Source organism: Odontesthes bonariensis, chromosome 13, assembly GCF_027942865.1.
Source record: "Odontesthes bonariensis isolate fOdoBon6 chromosome 13, fOdoBon6.hap1, whole genome shotgun sequence".
NCBI lineage: Eukaryota > Metazoa > Chordata > Actinopteri > Atheriniformes > Atherinopsidae > Odontesthes > Odontesthes bonariensis.
The window spans coordinates 21,960,684-21,981,439 of record NC_134518.1 but is presented as its reverse complement, the minus strand read 5'-3'; the positions used below and the strand labels follow the sequence as shown (position 1 = coordinate 21,981,439).

General features: G+C 43.9%; 2 protein-coding genes across 2 annotated transcripts; one reads left to right on the top strand and one right to left on the bottom strand.

Moving 5' to 3' along the window:
• Positions 1-1,706: 1,706 nt before the first annotated feature.
• On the top strand, positions 1,707-13,921 carry LOC142397821 (uncharacterized). The gene is made up of 4 exons (XM_075481552.1): positions 1,707-2,363; positions 8,716-8,935; positions 9,876-10,109; positions 10,499-13,921. The coding sequence occupies exons 1-4, from the start codon at positions 2,097-2,099 to the stop codon at positions 13,042-13,044; spliced, it is 3,267 nt and encodes a 1,088-aa protein (XP_075337667.1). The 5' UTR covers positions 1,707-2,096; the 3' UTR covers positions 13,045-13,921.
• A 1,358-nt stretch (positions 13,922-15,279) lies between these two features.
• ttc9c (tetratricopeptide repeat domain 9C) lies at positions 15,280-18,298 on the bottom strand. The gene is made up of 4 exons (XM_075481553.1): positions 18,197-18,298; positions 16,346-16,700; positions 15,943-16,125; positions 15,280-15,829 (listed from the first exon to the last, which is right to left on the bottom strand). The coding sequence occupies exons 2-4, from the start codon at positions 16,677-16,679 to the stop codon at positions 15,672-15,674; spliced, it is 675 nt and encodes a 224-aa protein (XP_075337668.1). The 5' UTR covers positions 16,680-16,700; positions 18,197-18,298; the 3' UTR covers positions 15,280-15,671.
• Positions 18,299-20,756: the final 2,458 nt, after the last annotated feature.

Here is a 20,756-nt window from a genome sequence, read left to right as displayed (position 1 = left end):
GTGAATTCTGTTCTGATATAATACACACAGTCTTGCAAAAAAGGAAGTACGCCCACTATCAGTTCTAAGGTTTTATCTATCAGCTCATAATATAAAATCGCTTTGTCCATACCAGGTCTAAAAATGAGGAAAAAACAACACATCACATATTAAAACATGTCATTCATTAAAAAAAAAAAAAACTGAACCAAAATGCCGAAGCAGTGTGTAAAGGATTGAAGTCCACCCCTCAACAACAAGTGTGAGCAGCTCTATGGACGCAGCAGTTTTTGGCAGTTTGTCGGTCTGGAGCACTCAGGTGTGTGTTAACACAATGCCGGAGAGGAAAGACAGTGATCCTAAAGAAGCAACTGTTGCTCCACATTAGAAGGGTTGAGAAGGGTGAGAAGGGTTATGAAGTCCATCATTCTACAGTTAGAGAGATTATTTACCCGTGGAAAACATCCAAGACAGAGGACATTTTTTTCCAGGAGTGGCTGTTCAAACAACATCTTCCCAGGGTCAGACTGTGCAATACTCAGAGAAACTGCAAACAAAAAAAAACCCCAACAGCTACATCTCAGACTCTACAGGCCTCAGTTAGCATGTTAAATGTTAAAGTTATATAAGAATCAAGGTGTTACAATGGTCCAGTCAAAGTCTATATCTCAACCTGATTGAAATGGGGACCTTAAGAGAGCTGTGCATAAACCAATGTCTGCAAACCTCAATGAACTGAAGCAACGTTGTACAGAGGAGTGGGCAAAAACTGATAACGTCATGCAGAAAACGGCTACTTCAAGTGTTTGCAGCTTAATGTGCTTCTGCATGCTGTTAATCATGGGGTGCACTCAGTTTTTCACACACTGATTCTGCATTTTGTCTTAGTTTTTGTTAAATAAACAATGACACTATGTAATATTCGTTACTGTACATCACAACAATGTCAGTCCGCTTGAGGTGACTTATTTTCAAAAGCCTTTCAATCATTAAGCATGCAATGATGTAAAAAAGAGTGACACTGTAAAGCTCTGAAACCGTGTCTTGACATAAAATGAATAGCTGCAAAATTCTGGAAACAGTTATGCTGTACTTTGCCGCAAAATGACGGCATGCAGCAGAAAAAGGCAATAAGTTAGAATCACATTAAATATTGATCTGTAGTTCATGACAGTGAGACAGAGCCCGAAATAGAAGCAGCTACAAGAAATTATCTTGCAGAAAAGAAGGAAAAAAAATCCTAAAAAAAGAAGTGAAATCAGAAACAATGCTCCATATATAGAGTGCACAGTATGTACGTAAACACAGGTGTTTTCACTTTATTCAGCCTGTTATTACTCTGGTTAGGAGTATAATTACCTGCTATACTCCACCCAATGCTGCTGTAATGAAACAGAGCAACTGCAAACACCTGACTGGGGGGTACAGGGACTCTTACTCTTAAATAAATAAGGACCCAGGGATAAAACCTTCATTTTCAATAAGAATCTAAACTAAGTGTTTCTTGCTGGGCACCAGTGTAACTGGGGGACAGCGTGCAGGTATTTGTCCTCTGCTCTCCTGCACACTGAAGTTGGGCAGTGGTGGGATTTTTTTTCATGCGTCCATTCGAAAAACTTGTGCGTCCAATCCCCGTCCAAGCTCCGGTGCGGTGGCTCCTCCTCTCCGCCGCCTGCTCCCACATGTAACGTTATCACCCTCTCCTCTCTTTCTGATGCATTGTCTCATTGGGGACGCAGCGCACGGAGTCCGGACTCGAGCGGACCGCCAGTGACAGGAACAAGGAGGATGTCAAAGGGAAATCACGCTTGGGCTGTTGTGAGACATGGCTCGTTGATGTTTCCTCAGTCTACCGGTGGATTCATTAATTCTCGTCCTGTGCCAGTCAGCGGGGCTGCTGCCTGAAGCTGCAGGCTGCATGGCACGTTACAGATGGTCAGGATTACATTTCACTTAATGCTTCGTTAATTCAAGTCGCTGCCATGTTAATGTCCCTCATCCGGAGTTGTGTTGTTCTTCCTGGCGCTGGACCCTAGCCCATTGATCCCACCGTTAACCGTCACACGGTAACTGAGCGGCTGCCATCAGCGCGCCCCGGTTCCGCCAGCCCGACGAGGATGGCCGCCCGCCGCGGCTGCGTGAACTCACTCTGGTCGGGCACCGAGCGCGTCCGCATCGGAGAGCGCCTCAATGCGACGCTGGCCGGGGTGCTGGAGCTGGAGGTGCTCAGGTGCAAACACCTGGAGATGGTGGACACCGCTCTGGCAGACCGAGCTCCCACTGCCGCTAACGCCGAGGAGCCACGGGCGGAGGAGGGGAGCGGAACCCCTGAGAGCGCCGCGCCGGACACCGAGCATGCCTCTGCGACATCCCGCAGGCAACAGGTCAGTCAGTGCGTCTGTCAGCGCCGACACGGATCTCTACATGACATGATTATTAAATATGAATGCGGGGTTGATGGTGATCTGCCAACAAGCCAGTTCCTCTGGGGCTCAGTAGACAGATTTTATCGCTTCCTGGTGGCGCATGGCTGTGCCGAGAGCTGAATACCCGAATGACTGAGATGGTGCCAAAGACCATTCAAGCATGCAACCCGATTATTATATTCAGCTGCAGTCACGTGGAACAAATGTCATTTAGGTCAGGGACCAGGGCCAGCTACTGTCTGCCTCAAGGTTATACAGGCTCTAAAATCAGTTGCAGGTATTAATACACAAGCCAGAAACCAGACACTGCTACATTATTTTGGCCCATCAGCTCTAAAGGTCACTGTAACACCTTGTTTGCATTCAAAGTACTCTGCTGCCAGTATGGCGCTCTGCTCCATCAGTTTCTGAACAGATAACCCAAATGTCGACATAGACGGTGTATGATCTCGCGCTCTTTTCACACACAGGCTCCGCAAATGAAAGGCAACCCGTTTCCCAAAGTTTGATCTGAAATGGATACAGAGGTCTTTTTGTGTGGAGAATGAGGGGAATGTGGGCTGACATGTAATACAAGAAGACAGGATGTGTCCTGGTCTCATCCTGAGGCCCGCATACTGAGGCTGTACCTGAGCTGTATCTGATTAGTCATTTCTCTAGATAGAATAAATCTGAAGCTGTGAAGTCATCAAGATGTAAAATGAAAAGATAAACATTGTGGGTGCACCACAGAAATGAACTGATTTATCTGAGTGGGCCGATGGCAGGAACAAATATAGTCTTGAGAAAACTATCTGTGGAAGGATTGATGAACACGTAAAGCATGTTTTTGCAAATATTTTCCATTTCGACTTCTTAAATATGAGGATCTGGGGGTCCTTTTTCTTATGATATCCAATAAATATATAAAGGTTTTGGACTGTTGGTTGGACAAAATAAGCAGTTTGAAGATTTCATAATCTCGGATAGCTTTATCCACTTCTTATTCTAGAAAACAAAAAAGGGATGGGTAGATGTTAGTGGTTAGTTTCGACCTTTTTGTCTTTCACAGGGCACCAATATCAACTCCTTTCGACTACATTCACAGTCTTCTTTTTATGAGATTATCTTCTTTTTTTGTCAATAAAGCAGCTCTTTAAGACCAAAACTTTGCCTAACAAAAAGAAGAGATAAATATCTTCTCATATGGATTCATTGATTGCACAGAAGGTTTAGTGATGCGTTAGGTCATTTTTGAGTGAAATAAAACTCTCGTGGATTACTCTTCAGCAGTTCAAGCAATAATGACATCAAGCACTGGGTGCAGGTTGAGATAATACTGCAGCCCTGTTTCTGTTCCCATACGACACAAATTGGAAAAAAACAATCCCAACTTTTCATTACGGAGATGGTCTGGTTTTATTTATTGACTTTGTTGTTGAGGAGAAATCCAGCATCTGAAACGCTTTACAGTATGTAAAGATCCGTGTTGGCTGGAACTAAACTTCAGCTCGTCGTGGATTATCTCTGGATCAGTCCCAGATTTGACAAACAAGTGACAGTACAGGTCCATGTTGTGTTTGGAGGTTACAAAACGAGGCCACTGCTGATTACATGAAATACATTTTGCTGTTATTCTGAGAAAGTAACAAATTGCTTTGAACAAACCGTTATTACACTGTGAATATGTGTTTCTGATACCAGTGAGTCGCATTAGTCAGCAGCCTGCAGCATATTAATACACACTGCTTAAGCTGGGCCACAGCTGAGGTCACCCTTGCAGAGTGGTGTGTTTATCTACTAAAATAATATTAAATGACATCCTTGAATAGTCTGCAGTGCAGAGCAAAAGAACATTTGAAATCATCCGTGTTCATCAGTGCAAGGACAGAAATGTCAGTCCATGCAGGGCGTCTGCATATGTGCTGCCTTCCTCGCCGCCCACCAGCCAGCATCTCCTCTGTTGTTTCCTCCTGTGGGGAGGCTGAACAGCATTGCTCATTTTCACCTCTGAAGGGAGCTGCCGTTGGAGCGGAGCAGCCTGGCTCTCAGCCCTTTGCCCGGGTCAGCCTTCACCAGCACACACATTAGCATGAACGGAAACAAATTGGTTTTGTGTCATCTTTGTTGCAAAAGTGACTAGTTTACAACTGTAGCAGCTGGAAAGAGAACAAGGAAGAGAGAGTACTCGAAGCTTTTTTAATCTACTTATTTAGTTTGTTAGTGGAATTAAGGGGAAACTTTATTCAGAGGCTCAATGGATTCATTACCTGGTGTTCTTTAGTCAATGCTTTGGTAAAACTCAGCTCGGTCTGTGTTTAAAAATAGAACTATTTTGTTATAAGAGGATTTGATGACTAATAGCAGCTTCATTTGACATCCGATTTTCCTTTCCTTTTGAAACTTTTTAAAAGGAAGAGGAGGGAGGTTAACACAGGGCACGGCTTCATTGGTCAGGATCATGTCAGTTTTCAACTGAGAAAAACATAGAAATGACTCTTCAAATATGTGACTTCCTCCTGCTATTGAGAAGGAAAAAAAACAGCTTTCATAAAATGCTGTATGAAGGTAGAAAATCTTTTTTTTTCTGCTTTCAGATTTTATGAATGAAACAAGTTTACTTTCTTGTATTTTTTGTAGCAGCTATAAGAAACTTGTCAGCAGCTCCTGCTGCTGTCAAAATGGGTGTCAAGGCCAAGCTGGTGGAATCCTCTCTGCTGCTGCTGTGTGCCAAAGCAGAAGTGTCACTGCTGAAGATAACACACAGGAAAGGCACGGGAGGAGTAGGGAATACGCTGCAGGGCGTCCTTTCATACAAATTAAATAGAGATGCAACGATTTTTAACGGATGGACAGAGAATTGAATTCAGCGGTTCTGAGACAAACGTAGCTGTTTGTAGCTTCTCGGATGTGAAAATCGGTTGTCTTGTCTTGCATTAACACTAAAAAAAGCAAACTATGTGTGCGTTTTGGGCAAGCAGTTGGACAAAGAGAAGGCAACACTGAATTTTCACTGATTCTTTTGATGTTTCATAGACCCAACAACTAATCAATTAACGAAGAAAGCAAACCAGTGCTATCAATAATGATTAGATACAGGCCTAATAAGCAGTGTCCACACAGCACTTTGTGCCCCTATTGACGGCTGCTTCTCTTGAAACCAGTATTGGAAAGCATCAATTTACATGGAGGGTCATTAACCTGACTTGTGGAGTGAGAAAGCTTTTGTCTCCTTTTTTTTCTGCCTCGGGGTCTCTCTGAGCTCCCAGGAAAAGTCTGTAACATTGTTACTTGTACGGCCTCCTGCGCAACATCCACCTTAACGTTTAAGAAAAACCGGAGCTCATCACTCTCGTCAGCAGCGGAGATGAAGATACATCGCGTGGGTCGTCTGTAAATTTCAGTCCAACATTAATAATGCATGAAACAATAAATACCACACTGTGTCAAACTAGCCTCTCCATAAACCCTCGCTCTGTTCTGCACTGTCCGACCACTTCATTCTGCCTCAACATGGCAACCGATTCAATTTGCCTCGCTTATGACATCATGTACGTATTGAGAGGAGGTGTGCTGCTTGTGCAGCTGCGATCACTGCAGCATTATTATCCAATCGACCCATACATTTTCTGCTCATTACTCCAAGAGGGGCTGCACTCCACCCTCACATGACAGAATATCATATTACAGAGCTCAGAGCAGACCTCCACCCTCCTATGATTTGATCATGCTCCCTCTGTAACATTATATTCTGTGATGTGGAGTGCATTATGCGATGAGGGACAACATAGAGAAGGATTTTTGCAGATTTTTTAGACACTCAATGAGCTTTTTAAGAGATTTTTCATATCTCAAAATAGAAAGAATCGGTAAACTTAAGTTAAAGTCATTAGTAAAGCAGGAATATATGTGCTTTATTGGCAGAAAGTCTCATCTAGATTGGACTGTGTGTGTGTGTGTGTGTGTGTGTGTGTGTGTGTGTGTGTCTGTGTTCAGGAGTTAAATATTTCGCCAGGCCTGTTGTGCTGTTGTGAGTCTGTGTGGGAGGAGAAGTGTGCAAGAGTTATAGAGCTAGTAGCTGTAGCTATGGTGAGTAGGGGGCGGCAGGCTCGAAGGATATTATAGAAGTGGGTTGGGGGGGGGGGGGGGGGGATTATTTGTCGAGGGGAGTGTGGGGGAGGTGGGGGTCCTCCAAGATGCCCTTCTCTTTCACCCGGCAACCGTTCATTCCCTCCACAGCTCACCCAGTGACTCACACTGTTAGTCGTCTTTTTTTTGTCCTTCACACTCGTTTTGGTCACCCACTCAGCCTCGACTCACTGTAGATTCACAGGGAAAAAAAACAACAACGGGACAGGTTCTCACAGAGCTGAGGGGAAGGGGAGAGACAAACAGAAGACGGGTCAAAGTCTGACATTCTTTCCCCCACTTTTTCCCTTTCTTTTCCTCCCTCCCCCTCTGTCCATCACCCCCCCCTTCCCTTCCCTTCCCTTCTGCCGCTCCGGCTGCTCTTTGTTACGTCATCTGTCCTCTCCCATTATCCTCTGAATCCCCCTCCTCTCCTGTCACCCCAGCAGTGAGTCACTACCTGTATTGTTTCCTCAGTAACAAGAGGATTGATCAGCGCCACTCACAGTGTTTCTGTTGTTTGGGCTCGATCACACTAATGCCGGGGCTCCTGGCTGCTGTCCTGGAGAGATGGGTTGAGGATTTGGAGGATAATTGGAGGAGGGGGGTTTACTCAATGGAGCCTCAACTAATCTGGGAAATGGCTGCACTTTGCTAACTTGATGACTGTTATTCTTGTGTGTGGGTCCTCATTCCTGACTGTTCTGGTGGAGCGCTGTGATCATCATCCGAGCGTGTGCCTGGTGTATGATATCATGAACATGAAGTCGCTTTAACAGTAACCGAGTCCGTGACAAAGATAAACAGAGTTGTGCTTTCAAAGCAGCAGGGCAGCTGTCATTAGTGGAAAATAAAAGACATATATTCAAGTTCTTTAACTCTTGTCGTATAGTCCTGCTTTATTAGGTATAAGTAGTTTTTCATCCCACTTTTTTCCCCAACAGCTGTAGTTCCTATATGTTTCAGATTAGAATTGACATTGAAAATAAAATACATTAGCCTTAATATAACACAGTGGTTCTCTGCCTTTCTACTGTGACACTTCGCATTAAACAAAGACTAGCTGGGGTTAGTAGTCACATCATAGATTCTGAGACTACTTACTTCTTGTGCCTGAAAATGTATCTGTAGCTTTACTAAAGAGGAACTGGAGCACACAGTAGAGTGTTTATCTATTGAACTAGAACATTTCTTCTCATTGATGGTGCTGCACTTTTGCTCTCTAAATGGTCTCATTTCAGCAGACAGGCTCCCCCACTGGTAATCAATACTAGCCAGAACAATTTGTGGACAAATTGCGGTGGAACTGCTGAGACTGCCTGCCCTTTGTCTCTTGCTAACTCCTAAAAAATTTTAAGATGAATCCGTCAGACTGTGTGTAAAGAGAGCAAAGATTATACAAGCTGATGATGATTAAATCTCCATCAGCTGTGAGCTCTGCGTGGCTGTTGAGGTTGCCATGGTGAGGCAAAGTGCAACGTCTGACTCACACTAAAAAATCCCCCCAAAAATGATTCTCGGTTACGGCCATTTAAGGAAAAACAGTTTATTCTATCTACACAGTTTTGCCACCCATGAGCACTGCACACGTTGTGTGCGACATTTCTGTTTCTTGTGTAAAAAAAAAAAAAAAAAAAGACACACAGGCGAGTTAAAAAGTTTTAGTTTTCTCTTAAAATCCTACTCTGATTTTGTACAGTATTGGACTTGAGGGGGCAGCTGGGCTTATTCTTGTCATGAGGAGGTTTCCAGCACCAAAAGAGCAAGTCTGTTGGTTACATTGTGGGAGAGAAGGCATATTTTCTTGTGTTTTAATCAAACAATTATGCTACTCTGCTTTGAATGATCAAATTTCAGTGTGGAATTTTTTTCCCTGCTGATTATTCTGAAAACAGTACAACAAACTCCTGGGAAAAAGGCATGGCAGTCATCACATGTACGAACGGGTCGTTTTGGTATTTGAACTGTTTCTGCATCAAACTATGTCACAAGTTATCGGATAAAGACCAAGAGAATTACATTTTTTGGGGGTGAAAGGGGGATTGTACCTCGCAACAATCGCACCAATAGGTGACAGGTTTGTAATACAAATGAGTTTTTAAATTAGTTTTTAAAACCCAACTTGTTTGTATCAGTCATGAAGTGTGTGTTTTTATTTCTTTTATTTTGATGACACTCAGCTCTCATGTTTTCTCATATTCAGGCCGCCTCTCCCTCGGATACAATGGCGTTGCCCTGTCAGAGCAGCCCAGAGGACTGTGGCAGTAACTCGGTTGATGTGATGGTCCACTCCTCATCTGGCAGGGGCAGTAACTCACGGTGGTCTACTCTGTCCTGGGACGCCCCTTCTGACCTGCTCTCCCCTCCAACCCCAGACTCTAGTGGTATGATCCACCTGGATAGTGACTCTAGACCTAGTTCAGGTAAATAATACACACCTTGCTGTCAGTGGTCAAATTGGCAGATAACGCATGTGATAACAACATTTACTTGTACAATGACCAACAGTTTGTCACCTTTCGATAGGACTTCAGCTCACCTTTAGCGACCTCGTTAAACATTAACCATGCTCTTTTTTTACTTTTATTTACTTGAACTCTATCTGACTTGGCCATGACGCGTTCAGTTTCCTGCTGTAGATCCTGCAGCATTTCTTGTCAAACTCTTATCCAGTCTGTGCTCCGTGGGCCTTCACAATCATTCCTTTTTGTTATGTACTGTACTGTAACACACGTTTTCTTTTTTTTTCAACTATTCTTTCCTCTCTTTTTTGTTGTAAAATATGAAAACTGAAAACTAAAACAGAGCTGGTGATCAACTCCAGAATTCTTTCAATCAAGTGTTCATAGATTTTTATTTTATTTTCAGCCCTGATTCTTTTTTTTAATACTCCTTAAACAGTTATTGCTTTGCTTGTATTTTTCCACTGTAGGTCAAACAATGAACACATTGCTGTGACGCCTTGTCCTGGAATTTTATTGAAGTTTGAGTTTCTGAAGCTGATGTCTTGTCTCTGTTTGACTCATTTTTACTGACTCTAGTAATTACCTATTTATTCATACAGACACTCAACATAAATTCCTTCCGTAGGGGCTGCCTCACACAGCCAGTGTAAACCTCATAGGTGGTTGTGTAACCTGGTCTACGTCACTAACACTTGTACACAGTAGAGATCATTTGCTAATTGCTTACAAGGCATATGTCCATCCATCCATCCATTTTCTATACCGCTGAATCCGTCGGTCGGGTCGCGGGGGGGCTGGAGCCTATCCCAGCAGTCAATGGGCGAGAGGCAGGGTACACCCTGGACAGGCCGCCAGTACAAGGCATATGTGCTCACTGAATTTCTTTTCTTTGGTCAAGGTTTCTATTCAGTGAGCGGGAGCTCTCTGTCGGACTCCAGCTACTCGGTGTCCAGTGAGGCCGCCCACGGAGGCCCGGCGCCACCTGTCAGACCTCAAAAGCTGTGGGAGCAGGTTCCTCCGTCTGCTGACAACACTGACACCCTGTGGTCAGAGGGTGCAGCGCAGCTGCAGCAGGCTGCACCAGAAAACATCCAGGAGGATGCTGAACCAACAGAGGAGACACGAGTTTCAGGTGAGCTGAGACCCGACAAAAGACATGTCTTCTCAGTTTGTCAGTGAATTTCGTAGATGAAGTTTCAGGTCCCAGCTGAAGCAGGTTCAAAGTGTTACGGTAAGCATGGACAACACTGAAGGTCTTGCAGTACATCTGAACACAGATGAATTTATAAATAGAGATTAACAATCCAAAAACAGGTGAGTAAAGACCAACAGGTGGCTTTAAATAAACATGTGGAGCTCCCTGTCGGTCAGTTAGAATTCAGGAAGCCTCATGGATCCGAAGTCTTGAACTAAAAAGTAGTCTAGTTACCTTCTCAAGACCTTAGGACTATATAACCTGGATGACTGAGAATCTACAGAAATAAACTTTCATGAATATTTTTCCTCTCTTGTCTCTTACAGTCCCAAGCGACCTTGATGCCACTGGTCTGAGCTTTCTCTCTGATCTTCACTCAGGACTTGGTGACTCCCTGATTTCCTCTATTGCCCTACTTCTAAACTCAACTTCATCCCCCTCCTGCTTTCAATCAAAACCCCAGCTGGACCCCCGCTACTGCACTGACCTAGTGTCCCGCCGGACCAAAGAGGTGTATTCCTACCCAAGCCCACTGCATGCTGTTGCCCTCCAGAGCCCCCTCTTCACCTCCCAGGCCCAGGAGTTATCCACCTCTACAAACCCTGAGGGACCCCAGAATGATGAACTTGTAGAGTCAAACACTGACACAGCTGTGCCTCTCCAGCCTTCCATACTGACTTCCTTTACTCATTTGGAGCAGTACATATCACGACTGGCTTGCCAGTACCACAGTCGTATAACTTCCTCAACTTTTGATCTCACTTCAGCTGCAACCTCTGGTCCAGTCACACATAAAGGACTTTGTATCCCTGGCAAAAGTCATGGCTCCACCCAGTCCCTATCTGCCTTTGAGAGCCGCAGTACACCCTCCAGCCTGTCGGGGGGCAGCGTCACTCCCTCAAAGTCATTGCTGGGGAACTCAGCCAGAGTCAGCCTCAGCACTACGGGGAAAAAAGGCACCAGGAATTCAATCAACCTGGGAAACCTTCCTTCAGCAACTGGAGAGGACTTGAACATAAATCTGCATCTCAACCTCAACTTGAATTTGACTCCTGGCTTAAACTCCGGCCGCGGGCTGGTAGACAATCCTAAAACTGGTAGTTGTGGAGCTCTAAAAGCTGACTTTGCTACATCTTCCACTGCCTCTGTCTCCTCACATTGTTCTGCTACACCCACCCCAGCACTGAGATCTCGCTCTCGCATCTCAACCTGCCCAAGCAGCCTGTGCCACCGCAGTTCCCTGGAAGTGCCCTCTGGCTCAGGAGCCAGCTCTGGATTTGGGTCATCAGCCTTCTGTCGCTCGTTAGACTGGAGTAGCGGAGCACCACTTGAGACTGGACAGTCGGTGTTTGGTACCAGTACTGGATCAGCTCCTGGCTCTCAGCGCAGCAGCTTAATCCAAGAATCCAGCTCCAGTCCCAAACTGAGTGAGGACTCCCCCATGGTGGGGGAGATCTCCCGCCTCTCTGGCCTCTCTAGGGCTGTGGTTGTTGGGCTGATGGAGCAAGGTGTGGAGCTTGATATTGACTGTTTCCAAACAGATCCTGCAGGTGAGATGAGGGGCCAGAGTAAAACTCACCTGACGGCAAAGAAAGATCAGTCACATGACTATGCCAGAGTGACAGAAGTGAATCCTCAGAGACCAATACAGCTCTCCCTCAGTGTCACCCATTCTCCACAGTCTCAGGCCAGCCTCACCCCTCCTCGCTCACACTCCAGCAGCCCCATACACCCATACCAGTCCATCCATATTCCGTCCCCCCACTACTCCTCACACTACCACTACCAGCACGCCCCTTCCCCTTCTGAACCTCCCTCCTCCACAGCCTCCTCCCCCGCCTCACACCCCACCACAAGGGCTCACTCCCCTCCACGCCCTCTCCAGCCATCCCCTCTGGGTGCCACCCCCCTCTCGGTTTTCCGACGGGATTCACCCTTCCAGTGCTCCCTGCCCCACACAAACACCAGGACCTCCCCTTTGGAGCACGGAGGCATCCAACCAAGAGGTGGATCACTTCGGCAGAGTGTGGGAGGAAGTGATGGTGCCAGCAGGTGGAAGAAGGTGGAGGGAGAGGGGCTCTACAGAGGGAAACATACCTCCCACAAGTTGGTCAGGGCAGCCACTGTTAGCAGCTATGTGAAGAGAGAGGACTACAGCTCAGTTTGGGCTGAGGAGGAGGAGAACGAACAATCAGCAGCCCAGACACCCAGCAGGTCCTCCAGTAAGCTCTGGAGGGGCTTTGAGGGACGCCGCTGGGGCAAAGAGTCTGAGAGCAAAAAGGAGGAGATGGACAGAGCTGAGTACGGCTATGGCTGGAGGAGTAACAGCATTGGAAGCTGGAGGCGGGAGCACCAAAGGGGGAAGGCTTCATCCAGCGGTGGTGACAAGAAGCCAAAAGTGGATAACTCCCCCATCTTCTCAAGGAAGAGAGGGAAAGAAGATGGGGAGAGACGCAGCTCCAGCCTCAGGCTTTCTAGGAGGGCTCTGTTCAGGAGTGAGTCCCAGGGCCTGCTAGTACCTCGAAACCACAGTGAGGGGCCCACAAAACGGGCGCACTGGGTCTCCTCCCTAGACGTGGGGCAAGGTGGGATGAGGATCAGCAAAGACCAAGGGATGAGACGACTGAGAGCCAAGGAGGAAGACAAACGCTTATCTTCCACTGCCAGCCTCTTTAACCTCTCTCGTTCTCAGAGCCTTGAGGGCAGCTGCCAGTCACTCTCGCCTCTGTCCTCCCCGTCATTTTCTCCTTCCCCTCCTCCACAGAGGCCCCTCCAGCGCTCTCGATCGTTGAGGGATTTGGGCAGGAGAGTGTTTGGCTCGATGAGGTCCCTTAGTCTCAAACGGAAGCCACCCAAAAAGGGACACTTGTAAATGAACATCCCAGTAGATGCATCTCCGATGTGTTACATTAGAAACACCACTTGTGCTTAGTATTATATTTGATGTAAAGAAAGTGCCATCAGGTCCTAAGTTTCAATCTTCAAAGTTGGAGTCATCAGAGAGATACACCGGTTCTCAAAACTGGCAGTTTCTTAAAATTCATTCAGGCCTGGATGAAAGTTACACGATGGAAGTTCCTCTTCGGCACATAAAAGTCTGTAAAACCTGCTATTTATTTTGTTCTTGGCGCACAGCTTCCATTCTAGTGACATTTTTGGTCATTTTCCAAGGCATAGCCACTTTTTATATCCTCAAACTAAAACATATTCCGCAGTGCTCGATGGTGCAAACAGAGAAAGAATAAGTGAAAGAATATGTTCGACCGATTCATTTATATGTGAATATCGGAGGGAGTTAGGAGTCGAAGAGAACTACAAATCTTTTAAAATCTTCCTGCACAAGTGTTTTTAGTGGAGTGTTACTTCACGTGAAATCCGTTTCAAGGATCTGACAGCCAAAACAAAAACACTACTCTGGGATGCTTTTGTGGCAGGAAAAGGAGCTTAAGTTTAAGATGCTGAACATTAACTCATTTCTGGCTATAAGAAGCTTCACAGCATCAATGGTCAAACCCTCCTGTAACCATGAGTATGAATGTGTACACACATATTTCTCCTCTGCATGCTGCTCTGTGACTTGTTAAGTGATTATAGCTATTGTGAGAATGTGATATTCCTCTTTGATTATTGGCAATACTGCCTCTGAAGTACAATCATATTGGCCAGATAATGACCAAAACCAAGCAAATACTCTTTAACACGTTGTTTTGCTCAGGATTTTGAAATAAATATCGAATTATTAAAATACAGATGTGTTGTATGAAATTAATTTGACTTTAAAACGACTAATAAAAAAACCAAATGACTAAATGTGCAGTGTCCCTGAAATACCTGCTAATATAGATTTTATTTACATATATATATATATGTATATATATATATATACTGTGTATACACAGTACCAAGTTACTCTTTGCTTTGAGGATTCCCCCCCTCTGCTCCTCAGTGTAAGATTTTACATCAAACAATTCAAAGTCGTTACATTTCAATTCCACCATGCAGAAATCATTTCAGGGCGCTATAATGTTTGGGACAGTTGGCTTCCAGGTGTTTGTGATTCCTGAGGTGTGTTTCATTGCTTCATCAGTGCAGGGATAAGATACCTAAGCTTGCTTCTACAATTTGAAGTCTGCAGTTGCCATTGTTTAACGTGAGGAGAGAAGCTGTGCCAATGAAACTCGAGGAAGCTATTGTGAGGCTGAAAAAAGAATAAAGAATAAAACCATTTGAGACATTGGTCAGACCTCAGGATTACCAAAATCAACTGTCTGGAAAAAAACAGGATGGCAAGATTTGAGTTGGCGAGAAAGTTCTTAAAAGGAGACAGCAGTTCTGGAAAAAAAAAAAAAAAGGGTGTTCTGGACAGATGAATCTGTAACAGAGTGATGGCAAGAAGAAAGCGTGGCGATGGAAAGCAGCTGCCCAAGATCCACGGCGTAGCAGCTCATCTGTTAAACACGGTGGTGGGGGTGTTATGGCTGCCACATTTTTCTATAATCGATGATCTAACTGCAGATGGCAGCTGCACAATGAATAATTAGGTGGTTAGAAAAATCTGATCTGTCCAAGTTCCAGTAAATGCCTCCAAACTCATTGGACGGCGCTTCATCCTGCAACAAGATAATGATCCCAAACATACTGCTAAGGAAACACCAAAAAAAGGAAAATTCTTGAATGAGCCAAGCCAGTCACCTGACTTAAATCCAACTGAGCAAATCTAAAGAAGAAACTTAGGGACAAGCAGGAGTTGAAGGTGGCTGCAGTAGAGGCTCGGCTGATCACCACAGAAGATACTCGGCACCTGGTGATGTCACCAGTCATTGTGTGTGAGGGACATGCAACAAAGTAGTAAACATGACTGCTTTAATGCACCCACCGTTACTCTGTCCCAGACATTATGGTGCCCTGAAACAAGGGGGACTGTGTGTAAAAAGTGTTGTGATTTCTACAGCTGAAATGTAATGACTTTAATCACGTCTGAAATGTTTGATTCACAATTTTATTCTCAGGAGCAGAGCGAGGACTCAAAGAAAAAAGTGACTTTGTACCAAATGTGTGTGTAAGTGTGTGTGTGTGTGTGTGAGAAAAAGAAATTCTGAAACTGGGAATTATTTAAAAAATACTTTACTTGAAAACTCACAAAAATCACCGTTCACATCACTGAACAGACAACTGCAGTTATGTAAGCATTTGAGTAGTGCATGAAGAGTCTCTTCAGCTTTCACAAGCACAGAGTGACTGGACTTTCGTTGATTTCCTTGTTGCTAGGAAACTAACTCTTCTGTCCTCGCCTTTCTATTTTCAGCAGCAACATATTTACTGTCCTACTGACTGCTTTCCAGCAGTCTGCATCATGTAGGGTCCTTACTTTCTTATGCCCACTTCAAACTCATAAAGGTGACAAGAGTCATATCAGCAAATCGATACGTGTGAAAGCTCCTCCCAGGGTGTACAGTCCGTCTCAGGTTGAGGTTTTATTTGGCACGCTGAGCTGTTCGTCTACACTCCGTCACCTGCTCTGTTGGTTTGGTTCGGCCCGTCTCCGGCGTTCTCCTTCATGCTGGAGGGGAACATGCCTCGATACATGGCTTTCTCTTTTTGCAGCTCCTGATTTAGTTTCTCTTCTGCCCTCTGCAGATGCTTCCTCACGTTGGCATCTGTGACAGAAAAAAACATTTCAGAAACGTTCAGGGCAAACAGCAGCCAAAATCCTTCGAGTAGCCAAAAGTGTCGGCCTAACCCTGCTGTGGTGTCGTGGCTTTGTTCTTACCATTAGGCTGCTCTCTGCAGGCCTGGGTGAGGTACTGTTTGGCTCTCTGTGCATCCCCCATCTCCAGAGTGGCTACTCCTGCCCTGTACAGCGCTTTGACGTTGCCCGGCTGCCACTGCAGCACTCGCAGACTGTACTCCAGCACACGGCCATAATCAACAGCCTGTCTCTGCAGCAGGCATGCTGGAAGGCGCACATGCACACATGTTTAACACACAAATGTACAACTGCTCCACTGCACGATAATGTAATAATCATACTAAGGGATCCATTTCAAGCTGGCGATGATGGAACAATATTTTGAGAACCTTTTAATTACACTGTATATTTTATAGCTAATCCTGAGAGGCATTTCAATTTATTAACAATATTTCTACTTGAACTTAACAGCATTATCATTTACCAGCTAAGTTGTTGTAGCAGTCAACTTGTGTGTTCCTCAGCATAGCCTCCTGATCAGGTGTAAGAGGCGGTTGCTCAGGCCCAAACCCTTTCACCGCTTTCATCACATCAGCGTCGAGGCTCCGGAGCACCAGCAGAGCGCGGTGATAGCGGCCGATGGCCGAGCGAATATTCTTGTCCCTGTAGAGAGCATTTCCTTCCGTTTTCATTTGAGCGGCCTCTTCCAGCAAAGCCCAAACCGGCTTTGCAGAAGTCCGTCCAGGTCTGGGAGGAGTCGATTCAGCCGCTGCCGCCCCCTGCCCATTAAGACTGTCCTCTGCTCCTGCTGCCTCCATTTCTGCAGTGGTGCCAGCCAGCTGTCAAGATGAGAAGATGCATGTATATCAATGAATTAAGAAGCCATTAAACCCACATCTCTTTTAACAAAGGGGCCGGAAAATCTTGTTAAAGATGGTGAGAAATAGCAAACTCATTTTCAGAGTTTCTAAGGATTCAGGCCAAACTGATAATTTGGCCATCGTCCTACTGTCCTGTATGGCCTTTATGTTATCAGATAGGTAACTTTTTACAGCTGTTAGGGTGCGGTAGGTGGGGTGTACAGCAAAGCAGGGCCTTTGCAGAAAGCACATAGATGGTTCGATTATACACAGTCAAAACGTTACACAGCAATGCCCTCCCTGCACTTATTTTGACCTTTTCATTACAGTTTGTATGCAAATACTGGATGGCCCAGCAAAAATGTGTGAACAAGCGTTTTATTTTCCACTTAACAGAGAGAACATCTGGTCGCTCCCGCAGTGGACTTTACGTAACCCACTCATATACGTGGGTAGCCTGAGATGTGCAGTAATTAAATTAAATATGTTGAAAATGCATTAAACACAAATGACAAGAAAGGGTCGTGTTAAACATACACACACACAACAGTTTCAAATCGATCCTCCGGTTTGCTTTCATTTGTCTGGATTGAAAAACACTTCCCTGCATCTTGAGGCAGGCTACCTAAACAGCTAGAGCGTCTCTTTGGTAATCTCGAAGAAAGGCAAATTCCCGTGAAATGCTTTCTTAGAAGGCAAATTCCAGGTTTTGATTGATCTAGATTGACAAGAATAATTTTGTTAGCACTGGTTACAGAGACTGCAGCCTTTTCAGGATACAGAATCCCATCCACAGCAGATCTTTCCTGCACTCTGTTGCAGTGCACCTGCTTTCAATAAACGATAAAAAATAAGATTAAATAAATAAATGCCCATGATTGATCAAAAATATTCAGAGCGGCCACGCTGCAAAGGTTGTTTGCACAACCAACGTGTCTGAATAAAGTTTACAACCTCATGATGCCAAAAAAAATCTGAAAAATGCATATTATAAAGGGGAAACTTTATGTAGTAAAATGAGCCAGATTCAGTTTTTTGTCAGCTACACACTTAAAATATATAGAAAGCCCCGGTCTGTATATATCTGTATATAAGTTATTCATTATTACTGTAATTATATTTGAATTTTACGCATTGACATGTTAAACAGTCAAGAGACCTTTACTAATAACCAACACATCAAACCCACAATGAGATACACAGTTTTAAAGTTCAATTGAGAACAGTCTCTTTTGGACAGAAATATCAGTCACAACCTTTTGTCTTGTTTTACTTCAAGTCGAGCACAGTCACGTACTCAGTTTCATCGCGTTAACTGACATTAACGGACGTTCTGTAGCAGAACTCCTAACTGACTCCACAGCTAAAAGAGCTAGCAGCTAACTTCGTCTCCTAAACTAAACCACTACAGATTACAGATTTTTCAGTATATTTTCACAGTTACGGGACTAACTTAAAATGTGGTAACGTTTTACCTCACGCCGAAGAAGACAACATCAACAACAGAGAGCTACTTTTGGCAGTTGACAGCCATGTCGCTTCAGCACATGCGTTTACCTTCCTTATTTTCTTCTTCTTGAGGCAGGTTAGATTCTTCTTCTTCTTGTTGTTAATTTCCGTCAGTCTAAATGCCTGGTGGCACATTGCTGCCCCTCACAGCTCAGTAAGTCGAAGCTCAAGCTGACTCTACGTGGAAAACTACTCGCACTTGCTGCATTCCACTTATTCCTACACTTGCTTTCACAAAATCCAAAATATTTCATAATTTGTTTAATCAATAAAGTTTCCTTTGTCCATTTTTTTTGCATTTCAGGCCTGTAATATATTCTAAAAACAAAGACAAGATAAACAAAAAAAAGGTTTGGGACAGCAAAGCTTTTGCCACTTTGCAATGTTTCCATTCTTTTGAGGATGCCAAGTCAGGAATAAATCGATTCTTTCAAAGATTCTGCTTTGGTAAGAAATCATGATTCTAGTCACCTGTTTGAAATAACATCATTACCATTGTTATTTCTAAATTTGCACCTGTCCTAACTTTTGATGGAATGAGTTGCAGGCCTGAAATGTAGGAATGTAGCTGTAACCGTTTTCTCTGATTTGGGATTATAATCTAAAATGTGTTATTGGCAAAACATATACACACTGAAAAGAAAGAAAGAAAAGGAAAGGAAAAAATTGTGCCAGTGTCCAGATAGGTCTGCTCATCTACCATTCAGAACCTACCTCGCCTGCTTGTAATGTGCATCATTCTTTCACACACGATGTGTACTTTATATAAGCCTTTCACATAACCACATGCAAAATAAAATTTAAGGGCATGGAGCATCACTGCCACAACAACAGGGCATAACAAGTATTTAGCGAGAGAGCACAAACAACTAAATTCATTTGTTTTTTGTGGTTTTACAACTCTAAAAAGCTGCAATACATTAAGTTTTTCAGACACATTATTGTTCTCTCTCTTGATAAAAGAAAATAGTGGTTAAATTGAACTTTTAATGTAACTTATAGATGTTTTGTGGGACTGAGTGACACCACCAAAAGAGGAAAAGGTTTTAAATCTTAAAACATGACTTAAAACAAAACAAAACAAAATTTTTCCCCTTCCTTTGATATAAAACTATGCCATTCAAAAAGCAACAACAGAAAGTTAATCGATCCCCCGTAGAATGTAACCACAGACACACAAAGTAAAGGCAAGGCAAGGTAATTTTATTTGTAGAGCACAATTCGTACACAAGGCAATTCAAAGTGCTTTACAGCTACAGAAAATCACAAGAAGGCAATAAAATAAACAAGTAAACGTGGGAATTATTGTGATAATTTGATACATGGGATGAATTCCTTACATTATCTTCACCAATCTATGTTTCATTTATCTCTCAGTTCAGTTTCAATCTGAAGTTCAGGCTTATCATCTTCCCCTGTACTGGTGCCGCCTCTGATCATTAACTTCACTGTCTGTGATGGTTTGTGGGCTTTCACTTTGAATACATCCCACCTCTCAGAAATAAGTCCTTTGTTAAAGAGCAGTGAAGCCAGGTAGGAGGACAACAGAGTTAGAAAAATGGCTGATAGCATGCATATAGTTCTAACTGGAGTGTGCTGGACATAAACACCATCCTCAAGATGGTGTTTATGGTTATATATGTTAAATGTGAAGATGGAGGTGGCAGACAACAGGTGAGAGTCAATTGAAGACATCGCAGCAGCAGCTACAGCTGCGATACCAATGATGGAGATGAAGTTTGGGGAGAGGTGGTGCAGAGCAATTGGCAGGATCTTGTTAGCCTCTCCACGCTCGAATGGAGTCGGGGAACCATATGTGGTCATGTTCCAATCTGATTGCAAAACATAAAAATGTCAAATAAACTACGACAATATTCTGTTTAACACTGTCGTTGTACCTGTTGATGGGATCCCAAGGATTAAAACCATAGGTGCCGCAATAAAGCAGGTGATCCTGGCTGAAGTTGATGAAGAGGCTGACAGAATCCTCTGGTAGAAGATCTGACTTCCCAAGTTTCCAAAAGTCTTCAACAGAAAAATCAAAGAACCATTCTTTATCTCTTCTTTTTTGTTTAAACTTGCTACCACTCCCATCACGATTCACACCATTTCGACTCTTGTAGCTTCTTGCAACAAAACTGAATATCCCAACATTTTCTGTTTTTCCCCAAACACTTAATCAAGGTTAATAAAACGCACAAAATCAGAAGAATGATGTGATATCACTCAGAGCCTTTAAATACAAACAGACATAGCCTCAAATTTGTGGGGGCCTGTGCTCAGCGGAGCAGCCAGTAAGTCCTATTTGTTGATTCAAAAATGCCTGGTGGCCAAGTTATTGTATGTGATAAGAATACAAATTTACTGTCAGCTTACCGTGAAATTTATTTAATACCAGCTTTGCAAAAGCAAAAGGTAAACACTCCCAAAAAAAACAGACACACAGGTAAACACGCTCATGCCCTGCACATTATATTGACCCGAGAAATTACATTTAACAGCCGACGTACACGCATACACACAAAA